The 14,869-nt window shown below is 40.1% G+C and overlaps 1 protein-coding gene across 1 annotated transcript; it reads right to left on the minus strand.

The window, feature by feature from the left end:
• Positions 1-789: 789 nt before the first annotated feature.
• Positions 790-5,912, minus strand: LOC146701464 (myelin-associated glycoprotein-like). The gene is made up of 8 exons (XM_085467806.1): positions 5,797-5,912; positions 4,978-5,361; positions 4,338-4,643; positions 3,967-4,227; positions 3,779-3,866; positions 3,587-3,626; positions 3,202-3,429; positions 790-2,599 (listed from the first exon to the last, which is right to left on the minus strand). Exons 1-8 carry the CDS (start codon positions 5,876-5,878, stop codon positions 2,546-2,548), a joined length of 1,443 nt encoding a protein of 480 aa, XP_085323932.1. The 5' UTR covers positions 5,879-5,912; the 3' UTR covers positions 790-2,545.
• Between the last annotated feature and the right edge of the window lie 8,957 nt (positions 5,913-14,869).

Consider the following 14,869-nt stretch of genomic DNA (forward strand, 5'->3'; position numbering starts at 1 on the left):
TATAAAAAGCAGACTGACTGAATAAAGAAAGACAGAAAACCAAAAGCATCACAGGTCTGTTTGCTTTAACATTAAAAGATCTAAACAGAGAAAAGTCTCATTGTTTCATCAACGACAGCAGTATTATTGTAATTCTTTCTTTTAATACTTTAAGTACATTTTCCTAATTTTAACAATTTCATTCTTCTAAATTTTTCCTGTTTCCTATTTTATTTTCACTACAGGAGTAGTGTGCCTTCTCCATAAACATTACTTCTGTATCATTAACTGTAAAATTAAAATGAACACAAATACAAATCAGCTTGATGCGTCACACAAAGAGGTGCAGAAACGTCCCACACAACCACAACTACATCATTGCGCACACATACAAAGAGAGGGATGGATGAAATGCAGTACTTAACTCAATAAATCCAATAACAATATTTAAGGAGCTAACCTGAATGCTACAGCTCAAATTAAGTTATCTTATTTTTGAAAGGAGGATAGCATAGAATAGCATAGAGAATCATTCACTTTGGCAAACATGCCACACAGGTCAGTCATGTGGAGCAGCATAACATGTGATGGAAAAGTCCTGTTCGCTCTCATCGCTCTTCAACTGCTGTACAAGTATTTTTGCAACATCTACCACACAGAGAAAAGCACACTGCTCCATCTGCTGGCTGTTTAATGACTTTTCACCAAAACCCTTCAGGCAGGGAACAACTCTCATGAAACCATCCTGCCTAAAGAAGTGAAGAAAAAAAGAAAGTAATGCTCATTTTTTAAATGAGCATTTTTTGGGGGGTCCCATTTAAGCCATACTATGATCTCTGAGTGATTTAGTCAGCCTTTCATAAACATACATGAACACTCTAATCAAATTCAGAGCACTCAAATTCAGTCGCACTGCATTACATCACAGTATTTGTTGAAATGTTACATGGTGCCTGATATTGTGTAATCCTTTGCTTTCTTAAAGACATTTGCTGCAAAAACAAATACAAAAATATACAACATCTGTTTAGTAATTCATTAGGATGCATAAGTACAGTTTTTGAGAAGGAAAATTTCCTGCAGTCCCAGAGTGCAGCTTAATGGCCGTTTTCCCAACACTCAAACCTATATCATTTGGCTCTGATAGAAAATAAATCTACCTAAATCAGTCAACATCATGTAGAAAGCTCTGTGTCTTCATGCTTCCTCTTTACACACTGAATGAAGAACTGAAGCAGATGGCACTGAAATCCAAAAAGTGACATCAAAGATGGATATGAAGAGCTTTTTAACTCTTCAAAACAAACAACACATTGTCACATTGATTTAACTCAACATTAAAACAAAACAAAAGAAGAAATGAAACAACAGATAAGACAATAATAAAGAATGAATGCTTTTCTTGAGTTTTTCCCCCTTTCTAGTAACCCAACGCTGAAAGGATTTACATTTTTTTTTCACTTATCCAGTTTTAATGGCTAAAAATACATTTTTAAGAAAGTATTAAAGATAACATTACTGAGCACTTCCCGTTTTCAGCAGTCAGAGCCAAAGTCTGTACATGCCATGTAAATTACATTATATTTATGTTATAGTAACAAAGACAACACTGGACCATATGATAAAATATGTTAAATACTTAAATAAGATGAATTCACCAACAATTGAACATAATGGATAGTCATTTTTTATTGATTAAACCAAAACATTGCAATATGCAAAAACCCCCAAACAAAACCCTTTTTGGAATGGATGAATGGACCGGTGGCGAACAGATAAAAATAGTCTAACCTTTAACTATTTTTCACATAGATTCACATTGAATTTTTCTGTTTCTGGTTTCCTGTTTTCTCGACAGTTCAGAAGCCCAGACTCTGTAAGTTCTTAGTTTTCCAAAAATAAACTGTTAAATTGTTTCTGGTGTCTGAGTCGTGCATTTGGGTTCATATTTACTGGGATTATGACAGAGTGATCTGCCCAAACATTAGCTGTACACACAGCTGTTACACATTAGTGTTCTGAAGTACTAGCAGAGTCACAGGTTGTTAGTTGAGCACTGATGTCCAGACCAGCTGAACAGTGCTACGCAAAGACAGAAATGCACTTCTGCACTGAAACTGACCCAAGCATTGCCTGAGCACAAATCCAATGATTACCAAAACCAGTTCATTGTAGAGTTTAAAAAGGTTTTTGATTTTGCTCTCTAAGAGGGTGAGGCTGCTAAATGCCTCTTTAATTCACAGCAGCTTAGTGGAATTTTAATTTGAATGCCATGTTCAGGTAGTGGGGAACAAAAGGTTTTGCACTGAACATTTTTGCATTATGCTGTAACTACCCTGGCAGTGAAAACTGATAACTATACATGGAAAGGCCAGAGAAAGACACTCCTATTGCGTGCATTTCCATTTCCTCTTTGCCTTTCCAACTCTCCAGGAGAACATTTAGATTACCCGATGCAGATCGGCAGTGTTAAACTTACCCTGGAGAAGCCAAAAGAAAATGCCCACCAGCATGAATGGGAATACTGGTTTGTGGTTCCAGTGCTGCATTTTAGACATCTGGGAACTCAGATGTTGGAACTTGGACTGATGTGTATCTGGAGTGATGCAGCATAACACTTCTAAAAAACACGTTAACGGATAGAGCCTGATCAATGCTCTGCGTATGGCTTATTTAGTGAGACAAAATACAGAACAATGGTAGTTCAGATTCAAAGTTTACAGTTTTAATTCTGTTTAGATTCAGTGCTGCCATCTTGACCTGTTAGTTCAAGGGGTGTGCCACAAAAACAATTTGGAAGCAGAACTTCAAAAATGCAACTGACAAAATCAAACAAAAGCTCACACAGCGTAGCAGCATGCAAATACTTTAGGAACATAATAACTTAAAATATACTTTTAAAAAAAGCGACAGTATGTTGAGGTTTTAAGTTTTAGTTTTGCAGAACAGCATCTGCTGTTGTGTAAAACTAGTTCCTTGTTGGAGTGCTGCAATTTCTCACTTACTCATTTAGTCACATTTGCCATGAACACAGTTAATCATCTGAAAACAGCTGTGTAAAGTTAGCATGGAAAATAGGACATAAAAAAGCCATGGAATGGGATTTTAGTTGTTTTACTTCACTGAACTGTAGGCAGTGAAAATGACACATTTACAGGCACCATGTGTGTATTTCTATGTTAATGTAAAATTATTTCACAACAGTTCTCATTTTTTCTTCACCTCAGCGTAGAGTTCCTCTTGGCCGTGAGCCCTTTGTTTTAAGCTTTTTTCTCGCTTTTTGATCTGTGCGTACACCGTATGCTGCTGCTGTCCACTGTCCCGCACTGAGTTAGACGATGCATCATATGCCAGTGTGGAGAAGCTGATCTCTCCATAATGGATGTTTTCTTCCTCTTCTTCCTTTTTACTTGCTGGTTCATCAACCTTCTGCTCTTCATCTATTTGAATCTATAGAGTTAAAAAACAGAAAGCTCGGTGAATTAGATTCATTCTTATTCATGTTTTATTAAATAAATAGACTGCTCTGATGAAGTTACTGCTGTAATCGCCAAAACATTCAAGTAACCCTGCAGCCAGAATTTTTTTTTCTTTGTAATTTCCTTACCAGAATCTGTTGTTGAGTTTGTTGCTTTGACTTTAACGACCTGGAAGACACAAGAGGCAGTAAATAATTATCTCTGTGTATGTTAAATATATGTGAACAAAGTTAAGCTTGAAACAGAAATTTTTAATGTGTAGCTAAAATATCTGTGAGAGTAGCTAATTGTGTTTTTCTGCTTTGATGTGTGATACTTACCAAACAAAGATGATCAAGCAGAGGAGAATTATAAGTAAGAGTACAATGATCCCAATGATTACTCCAGGAAGTAGCCACAGTGTGTCTCCTAAAGAAAAACAAAGGTTACTACCTGAAGTTATTTTTAAAGTTTGGAGTTTGAATGGATAAAAAGAAACAGGAGCATGTAACACATGAGTGGCTTTTACCTCCAACAGTCACTTTAATCTCTGCTGATGTCTGATTACCCAGATCATTAGTGGCCACACAGTAATAAACTCCTCCATCTGTTACATTGAAGCTGTAAATCTCTCCTTCAGATACTTTCACAGCTCCATCTCTGCTCTTCTTGAACCAGGTGAAGTTGCTGACTGGAGGTTTGGCTCTGCTGGAGCAGGTCAGGTTCACCCAGCTGCCTGCTGACACCAAACCTGATGGACTGATGGATGCTGAGGTGTCTTTAGGAGCATCTGGAGAAAAAGATTGACAGAAATCACCATTATTCATTCTAAACAGTGGACCTCCCAATGAATCAAATGCTATGTTGACAGGATCCAACTACAAATTCTGATTTTCTTACATGAAACACTGAGAGTCTCTTCTGTCTCTGCTCTCTTGGTGTCGTTTCCTTGGTTCACAGGATATCTGGCAGAGCAGTTGATCTTCTTTCCATCATGTGTGTCTGACAGAGTGATGTTCTGCTGGATTTTAGTTGTAAAGCTTCCATCTGTGTTTTCCTCTGTTTTGTTGTGAGAGTCTTGTTGGAGATTCCAGGTGAGTTGAGGAGGGGAGTGTGGACAGGGAGTGAGAGCTGAGCAGGTTATAGTGACAGACTCCTTCTCCTTCAGATCACCTGGGATTGTAATATTGGGCCTCCAAGGAGAATCTGTGGTTTCACATCACAGACATATTAACACTACAGAGCACACTGCAGTTTATACCAGTGTTTAAAATCTCTAAACCACTCATCTTATCTTAAATTTACATATAACTTTATTAATTTCATAAAGTCATGATTTATTGAGTATTTATTTATTAAAGTATTTTTTTTAGCTTAATAATAAAACATTCGACCAATATTAAACTGTATTCTGGGACAATCATTATGACTGAAATGTAATATTTCTTCAACAAATGCTGATGAAACTTAACTGAAGGCAAGTCAAATAAACCCAATAAAGTAAAAATATAATTCTAATAAAAAACTCAAAATCACTCACCTCTGACTGTTATTTGAAGAGGATCACAAGAAGCTGTTGCTTTGAATGGTTCTCTCTCTACTCTGAAGAAGTATGTGTCTGTGTATGTGGTGATTAAATTACAAAACAGAGTGGTGCAGTCTCTCTGACTCAGGTTCCCAGTAATACTCATTGGATAGATGTTAACTGCTGCACTACTGTTGAAGATCACATTGTTTGGATTACCGCCAAATTGGGATTGATTTTTAATCCACACTCCAATAATTTTTCTTGTGCTGATAAATTTCTGTTCTTCTTTGGGTCTGAAGCTACATGGGATTTGCAAACAAGATCCACTCAGTGCTTCCAGCTTCTTTGATGCATTTATGAAGACTGCTGCTTCATCAGGACATTGTGCCAAAGCACCTGTAAACACAGTGTCACAACTAACCTATTAATTAATTAATTTTATTACAAACATTAACTTGTCTTATTTTAATTTGTCCTCCATAGGACTTAAGATGTAAACTTTAATCAAAGTACTCCTAAAATTAAATAATTGTTTATGTAAAATTAAATTTATAATAGATCATCCAGAAGTGACAGTCACATTTTCACCATTTGCCCTTTTTGATTAATGATGCTAAATTACATAGTTGTTGCTTGAAATATAATCTATTGTAACATGAACAACATGTCTTTGATTCTGTTGGTAACAAAAAGTATTTCAATTACCTGTCAGACTATGAACAGTATGAAAAAACAAAGCTTTATCTCCATCAGCCTTTTAATTTTGTTCCTTAAAGCTGATAATGATTTAAATGAATCCAATAATGCCTTTATAGTGAACAAACAGCTCACCTGAAACAAAGAGGACCATCAGTAACATGCCGACTATCACCATGTTCACACACAGCTCAGGAGAGGTTTTTACAGTGAACATAATTTCTTAACCAGAATTACAGGGGAACACATCGCCTAACTGTTTTTAGAATAAGGAAGCACAGAAGAGGACATACTGTTTAAGAAAGTGCAATGTCAGTTTGCTTGATCGTATTTGCTATAGGTGTTGAGAAATATTCTGCGGAAGTACAATCAGTTTGCTAATATCCTGTGATAGAGGAAGTCAGGCGATAGATTTTTAAAGTTTAAAATTACCTGTCAAAATAACCCACACACGCAAATACTTTTCACTACAGTTTTTTTTAATTGGTTTGGTACTATTTTCATAACTAAAGTGTGCATTTTCAAATCTCTCAGTACAAAACTCACATTTGATCACATTTGTAACACCACTAGTCATTCTTTCAAATCTGATGTCATGAGTTCATTGTATTTGCACATATTTTCATTCCACTTAATCATTGTTGCAGAACATATGATCATTGTGATATATTCTGAGAACATTTGCTTTAATCACCCAAACAAAACAGTGAGATCTTTTTTCAACTTAGTACTTATACCAATCATTTCAGTCAGGAGCAAATAATACAAGGTAAGCGTTTCAAATTGTCCTTGGTGATGAATGAGTGTAACTGAACTGTAAAACTTTACACAGCAAATATTACACTTATGTTCAGGCATAACAAAAAAAAAAAAAAAAAAAAAAAAAAAATATATATATATATATATATATATATATAAACACCCAGCACGCCCCTGCGGGCGGTTTATCCTTCAAGCTCGGGTCCTCTACCAGAGGCCTGGGAGCTTGAGGGTCCTGCGCAGTATCTTAGCTGTTCCCAGGACTGCGCTCTTCTGGACAGAGATCTCCGATGTTGTTCCCGGGATCTGCTGGAGCCACTCGCCTAGCTTGGGAGTCACCGCACCTAGTGTTCCGATTACCACGGGGACCACTGTTACCTTCACCCTCCACATCCTCTCGAGCTCTTCTCTGAGACCTTGGTATTTCTCCAGCTTCTCGTGTTCCTTCTTCCTGATATTGCTGTCATTCGGAACCGCTACATCGATCACTACGGCCGTCTTCTTCTGTTTGTCTACTACCACTATGTTTGGTTGGTTAGCCACCACCATTTTGTCCGTCTGTGTCTGGAAGTCCCACAGGATCTTAGCTCGGTCATTCTCCACCACCCTTGGGGGCATCTCCCATTTTGACCTCGGGACTTCCAGGTTATACTCGGCACAGATGTTCCTGTACACTATGCCGGCCACTTGGTTATGGCGTTCCATGTATGCCTTGCCTGCTAGCATCTTGCACCCTGCTGTTATGTGCTGGATTGTCTCTGGGGCATCTTTACACAGCCTGCATCTGGGGTCTTGCCTGGTGTGATAGACCCCAGCCTCTATGGATCTTGTACTCAGAGCTTGTTCTTGTGCTGCCATGATTAGTGCCTCTGTGCTGTCTTTCAGTCCAGCTTTGTCCAGCCACTGGTAGGATTTCTGGATATCAGCCACCTCCTCTATCTGCCGGTGGTACATACCGTGCAGGGGCCTGTCCTTCCATGATGGTTCCTCGTCTCCCTCCTCTTTCTTGGGTTTCTGCTGCCTGAGGTATTCACTGAGCACTCAGTCAATTGGGGCCGTCTTCCAAATGTATTCTTGGATTTTCGTTGTCTCATCCTGGACTGTGGTGCTGACACTCACCAGTCCCAGGCCCCCTTCCTTCCGCTTAGTGTACAGCCTCAGGGTGCTGGACTTGGGGTGAAACCCTCCATGCATGGTAAGGAGCTTTCTTGTCTTTATGTCAGTGGCTTCTATCTCCTCCTTTGGCCAGCCTATTACCCCAGCAGGGTACCTGATCACGGGCAGGGCGTACGTGTTGATGGCCCGGATCTTGTTCTTACCGTTCAGCTGACTCCTCAGGACTTGCCTGACCCTCTGCAGGTACTTGGTGGTTGCAGCCTTTCTATCGGCCTCTTCATGGTTCCCATTTGCCTGCAGGATCCCCAGGTACTTGTAACTGTCCTCTATGTCTGCAATGTTGCCTTCTGGTAGTTCAATCCCCTCAGTTCTGACTACCTTCCCTCTCTTTGTTAGCATTCGACTACACTTCTCCAGTCCGAATGACATTCCAGTGTCATTGCTGTATAGCCTGGTAGTGTGGATCAGTGAATCGATGTCTCGTTCACTCTTGGCATACAGCTTGATGTCATCCATGTACAGGAGGTGGCTGACAACTGCTCCGTTCCGCAGTCGGTATCTGTAGCCAGTCTTGTTAATGATCTCACTGAGAGGGTTCAGGCCTATGCAGAACAGCAGTGGGGACAGAGCATCTCCTTGGTAGATCCCGCACTTAATGGTGACTTGTGCTATGGGCTTGGAGTTGGCCTCTAGTGTTGTACGCCACATCCCCATTGAGTTCCTGATGAAGGCTCTTAGGGTCCCATTGATCTTGTACAATTCTAAGCATTCCAGTATCCAGCTGTGGGGCATTGAGTCATAGGCCTTCACAGGTTGGTCAGTCTGGTCTTGCAGTCTCGGCTGACTGTTCTGTCTACCAGTAGCTGGTGTTTTGCGCCTCTGGTATTCTTGCCAATCCCTTTCTGTGCCCCGCTCATGTATTGACCCATGTGCCTGTTCATCTTAGCCGATATGATGCCTGACAGGAGCTTCCATGTAGTACTGAGGCAGGTTATTGGTCGGTAGTTGGATGGGACCGGTCCCTTCTTGGGGTCCTTGGGGATCAGGACCGTTCGACCTTCGGTTAGCCATTCCGGGTGTCTCTCGTTAACTAGCAGCTGGTTCATTTGTGCTGCCAGACGCTCGTGGAGTGCAGTCAGCTTCTTCAGCCAGTAGGCGTGAACCATGTCGGGCCCTGGTGCAGGGTTTTAATAGTTTTGCAATTTTCATTAGTTTTTATTTTTATTTAGTTTTGACTTCAGATTTTCAATTTTATATCAGTTTTAATTAGTTTTTACCAATTGTTTGCTAGTTTAGTTTAGTTTTTATTTTTTTGAAAATCCTTAGTTTCAGTTTAGTTTTGATTAGTTTCAGTTATAGTTTTAGTTGTGTTTGCAATAATTAACTGTAACAAAATCCCAGTTTCATCATATCAGTCATTCTCTTCTGCTTATCCTTGGGTATGTTGCTATTCCAGCTACCATACCCTGCACCCTGTACAGGTCGCCTGTCTGTCGCAGGGCTAACACGCAGAGACAGACAACTCACATTCCCACCTATGGGTTCTTTAAATAAATAAATAAATAAAGGCAGATGAACAACCATTGATACCAGGCAACTATAAAATGTATATCTTGGCTCCAATGAGACTATTAACTCTTGCAGCACCGGATGTTCATAATTTTGGTTCAAGTGAATTGATAAACTTTTTGAAGACAATTGACTCACACAGTTATGTAGATATCCCAGTCCTGTTGTCTCGGGATGCATCACGCTGCCTTGCCTGGGGTTAGCGTCTGTTTTTGGGGATGAGGGTTGAGTGTGCTCCCTTACCTTCTCAAGGTAAGCTAAGTTAGCCTTCTTGTGCGAGCTTTTCAAGCGCACTTTAAGGTTTGTGGGATTTTTTGCCCTTTAGAAATGTCCCTCATAATTTGTCTCTTTCCACTACAAGACACTTGCTTTATCCAAAACACAGTCATATTCAAAGTAATCCCAAATTGGACTCTGGCGCTTTCTCCCGACTTTTCCTGACATGATTCTGCGCTTGGACGGAGCAGCAACACAGACGACTCGACTAACGTACTGGCCACCTGCTGGCATAATGAGACAGCAAGAAAAAAATCTGGAAACTAAACTTCATTTTCACCTTTGACTATTGTATGACACGCACACATCAATGAAAACTAAAAGCATTTTTGATATAAATTCAGTTAATTTTAGTTAGTTTTGTGAACACTCATTACAGTTTTAGTTAGTTTTCCTTTTTTTGTTTTTATTTTTATTTCCGTTAACGAAAATGTTTTTTCACTTCTAGTTTTCGTTATTTCGTTAGTTTTCGTTAACGATAATAACCTTGCCCTGGTGCTGTCCAACTCTTCATACTGGAGACCCTTTATTGGATATCTGCCATTGTGATGGTTACTGGACCCTGTTCAGGGAGGTCGCTATGGTCTGCCCTCAGATCCACTAGCCACTGAGCATTGCCGTTATGGGTTGCATCCTTCTCCCATATGCTCTTCCAGTATTGCTCCGTCTCCAGCCTTGGTGGTGCTGTTCTCTTATTGTTCCCTTGCCACTGACAGTACACCTTTGCTGGTTCTGTGGAGAACAGCTGGTTTATTCTCCTGCCTTCTATCTCTCTGGTGTACCTTCTCAAGCAGCTGGCCAAGGCTGTGAGTCTTTGCTTGGCAGTTTTCAAGGCCTCAGGTATGGACAGTTTGCTGTATTTCTTATGCACCTTCTTTGCCGCACCTTTCTGCAACTCCGTTAGTTGGCTAACCTCCTACTTTGATCTTGCCCTCTAGCCTCCTTCTCCATGGAGGGTACTGCCCCTTGTGGCTGTTCAAGGCTCACTGATCACTGCTGCCGTATTGTACATCAGCTTGTTAGTGTCGGTAATCGTGGTTGTAGGTATCGTCCGTAGTGCTGCATTAACATCATCTAGCAGACCTTCTGAGGGTACTTCACGTAATCTTTGTAACCGGCTACGGGGGATCCAGGTTTCAAGCTTGGCCATGATCCTATTTTTCAGGTCAGTTCCTCTCGCACTCAACGATCCTTCTCCTATCGCACTTGGGGCTATGTACCCAATCTCGGGTAGGGGTGATGATATCTCCCCCCTGACCTGGCGTCCGGACTCCTCCTTGCCGTAGCATTTATGTTGTACCTCGTCAATCTCTAGCTGTGATAGCAGTCCCTTCTTTCGAATGTTGGAACACTGTTGGAATATATATATATATATATATATATATATATATATATATATATATATATATATATATATATATATATATATATATATATATATATACATACATACACATATATATACATACACATATATATATACAGTGGGGCAAAAAAGTATTTAGTCAGCCACCGATTGTGCAAGTTCCCCCACTTAAAATGATGACAGAGGTCAGTAATTTGTACCAGAGGTACACTTCAACTGTGAGAGACAGAATGTGAAAAAAAATCCATGAATTCACATGTTAGGATTTGTAAAGAATTTATTCGTAAATCAGGGTGGAAAATAAGTATTTGGTCACCTCAAACAAGGAAAATCTCTGGCTCTCACAGACCTGTAACGTCTTCTGTAAGAAGCTTTTCTGTCCCCCACTTGTTACCTGTATGAATGGCACCTGTTTGAACTCATCATCTGTATAAAAGACACCTGTCCACAGCCTCAAACAGTCAGACTCCAAACTCCGCCATGGCCAAGACCAAAGAGCTTTCGAAGGACACCAGGAAAAGTATTGTAGACCTGCACCAGACTGGGAAGAGTGAATCTACAATAGGCAAGCAGCTTGGTGTGAAAAAATCAACTGTGGGAGCAATCATCAGCAAATGGAAGACATACAAGACCACTGATAATCTCCCTCGATCTGGGGCTCCACGCAAGATCTCATCCCGTGGGGTCAAAATGATCATGACAACGGTGAGCAAAGATCCCAGAACCACATGGGGGGACCTGGTGAATGACCTGCAGAGAGCTGGGACCAAAGTAACAAAGGTCACCATCAGTAACACACTACAACGGCAGGGAATCAAATCCCGCAGTGCCAGACGTGTTCCGCTGCTGAAGCCAGTGCATGTCCAGGCCCGTCTGAAGTTTGCCAGAGAGCACATGGATGATACAGCAGAGGATTGGGAGAATGTCATGTGGTCAGATGAAACCAAAGTAGAACTTTTGGTATAAACTCAACTCGTCGTGTTTGGAGGAAGAAGAATACTGAGTTGCATCCCAAGAACACCATACCTACTGTGAAGCATGGGGGTGGAAACATCATGCTATGGGGCTGTTTTTCTGCCAAGGGGACAGGACGACTGATCCGTGTTAAGGACAGAATGAATGGGGCCATGTATCGTGAGATTTTGAGCCAAAACCTCCTTCCATCAGTGAGAACTTTGAAGATGAAACGAGGCTGGGTCTTCCAACATGACAATTATCCAAAACACACCGCCCGGGCAACAAAGGAGTGGCTCCGTAAGAAGCATTTGAAAGTCCTGGAGTGGCCTAGCCAGTCTCCAGACCTCAACCCCATAGAAAATCTGTGGCGGGAGTTGAAAGTCCGTGTTCCTCGGCGACAGCCCCAAAACATCACTGCTCTCGAGAAGATCTGCATGGAGGAATGGGCCAAAATACCAGCTACTGTGTGTGCAAACCTGGTAAAGACCTATAGTAAACGTTTGACCTCTGTTATTGCCAACAAAGGTTATGTTACAAAGTATTGAGTTGTATTTTTGTTATTGACCAAATACTTATTTTCCACCCTGATTTACGAATAAATTCTTTACAAATCCTACCATGTGGATTCATGGATTTTTTTTTCACATTCTGTCTCTCACAGTTGAAGTGTACCTCTGGTGCAAATTACTGACCTCTGTCATCATTTTAGGTGGGGGAACTTGCACAATCGGTGGCTGACTAAATACTTTTTTGCCCCACTGTATATACATACACATATATATACATACACATATATATATATATATATATATATATATATATATATATATATATATATATATATATATATATATATATATATATATATACATATATACATATATACACACACACACACACACACACGAAAAAGTAAGAAAAAACAGCAAGTCATTTACATATGCACAATATATTTTTATTTTATTTTTATCACTTTTACACAATTAATCAAGCCGGTCATTAACATTGGGCCATAAATTTTCATCAACATCACAGTTGATGTCTTTGTTGTTCAGGCACCGTGGGAGAAATCCCCTGGCATGACGAATCCAGGCTTGACATTGCCCAGCAGTTATATCACCACAAGCTTCACACATGGCTTGAAGAAGGGAGACATGCTCATGGGGATGGCGATCATACACCTTCCACTTCCATGTAGAGAAGAATTCCTCAATTGGGTTGAGGAAAGGGGAATATGGTGGAAGATCATGGAAGGTCATGAAGCAAGGATGTGTTTGAAACCATTCCTGAACCAGCTGTGCATGGTGGAAGCTGACATTGTCCCACACAACAACATAGACAATGTCTTCTCCCTGACACAACAACATAGACGATGTCTTCTCCCTGACAGGCCTGCTCCAGTTCATTAAAAAAAAAAAAAAAACTATCAGGTGTTCAGTGTTGTAGAACTGGTCTACAGCCTACCACACCATCTTCAGATATAGCTGCACACATTGAGATGTTTCCCCCACGTTGTCCAGGGACTTGGACGGTAGCCCTTTGTCCAATAAGGTTATGTCCTCTGCGTCTAGTTTTTGTTTTTTTACAACTAATAGTTGTCAGTACTGTTACAGTAATTGCATGCCAGTTTAGTGTTGTACCTGAATATATTCTGAACGCAGTTGTTTCACCCGGACATTGTTCCTCTCAAAAGGAACCAAGTAAATTTGTTTCATGGAAACCTGGTGCTTCTTCAAAAGCCGGGCAATCATTGGAAGGCTAATTGATGGCACATTGGCGAAGGTGTCATTGCTGTTCTCAATAGCCTGTTTGATTTCAGACAGCCGTATGTCATTGTAACCCAGTAGAGAAAACTACCTTTTGTTATTTTTTTCTTGTTTTCGTTTTGATTGTATAAATGTATTTTCATTATTTTATTTTGAAAAGAAACATTTATTTTGAAAAAAGGAAGTGTGATCCTCTAGCAAACCTTATTTTCTGTTGCTGGATCACAAGGGATAAATGCCTTTTTCATTGGTTGAAGGTGGTTTTAGCCCCGTCTTCCGAAACACCAGACCATCATTTCACATGAGCTAGATCTTTTTGCACGTGGAAATAGATGAGACAGGTCACGGATAGCTCGTGCGGAATTTTCTAACATTTTGGTGAGTTTAGCCCATGGGTTTGAAAAGTTAATAATGTGTTAGTCTGTTGCTAAAAGTTGTTTCTTCTGTTCATACCGATTCGCGAGTGGTAATTTGCTGTTTAAAAACGGTTGAAATGCTGTTGTGGTAGGATTTGTTTAGCATACTCGAAGGATGATTGGAAAAATGTATTATCTTGCTGGTTATACCTATTAATCATAATTTCATGGTTAAAAAGAGAACAAGAAATTCATTTGTTGTTTACATGGTTAAAATAATTTCATGTATAACGAGAGATATATTCAAAGCATGCATGTAATGTATTACTGTGGTAATGTGAAAGAAATGTGAAAAGAGATAAAGAACTAAAGCTATAGCTGTGATACAAGAGAAGAAACGGAGCTGGCTGTGTACAATAATGTTAATATTGTTGTGCAGGCTAGGTTTTTTTCCCTTGTCCGTGTGGAAGGAACTAAGATTTTGGATTCCAATGGATTCTCTCCGGATGGAGATGGCGAGCCTGAGCCCAGACTGAACTTTGCAGAGGAACTTACTCTTCTTCCTCGACGGAGACTCCCAAGTGGTAACACACAAACCACAAACGAAAGAGAACAAGAACTAGACTAAGAATTTTTGACTTGACAAATGACCAAAGACAAAAAGACAATTGAATATTGAGCTCAAACGACTATTTTTGGAGTTATTTTTGTTTTGCCGGCTTCTTCTTATTATTGTTATGGTTATTATCACTACTACTGTCAATGTGGAATTTGTGTCTTGTTTATTTCATTTTTGTGCAAAATAATAACAGTTGCTGCTCAAATTCCTGTCTCCAGCCATTTCATTCTGCATTCGCCTCGCTTTCTATTGTAGCCCTGCCGAACCTAGCAACTGGTCCGTAGTTTGGCTGTCCTAAACTATTTAAAATGAGTCAGTGGTTACAGTAAGTCTTGGCGAGCCAGCCAGGAGGCTTTTTCTCATGTGATTACAAGTATATAACGCACCCCAAATGGACCGTCTTGTTGAACGTGAATCTGTTAAA

This window comes from Copadichromis virginalis, linkage group LG9 (genome assembly GCF_057382275.1).
Source record: "Copadichromis virginalis isolate Kocher_CV1m ecotype Utaka linkage group LG9, C_Virginalis_male_GT1.1, whole genome shotgun sequence".
Lineage (NCBI taxonomy): Eukaryota > Metazoa > Chordata > Actinopteri > Cichliformes > Cichlidae > Copadichromis > Copadichromis virginalis.

Excerpts from the sequence above, each read along its gene's own strand:
- LOC146701464 (XM_085467806.1), bottom strand. The coding sequence starts at position 5,878 with ATGTTCACTGTAAAAACCTCTCCTGAGCTGTGTGTGAACATGGTGATA. Across the intron at positions 4,228-4,337 it reads AGAGACTCTCAGTGTTTCAT|ATGCTCCTAAAGACACCTCA; the intron begins GTAAGAAAATCA and ends CTTTTTCTCCAG. Across the intron at positions 2,600-3,201 it reads AAGAGGAACTCTACGCTGAG|AAGTGTTATGCTGCATCACT; the intron begins GTGAAGAAAAAA and ends CGTGTTTTTTAG.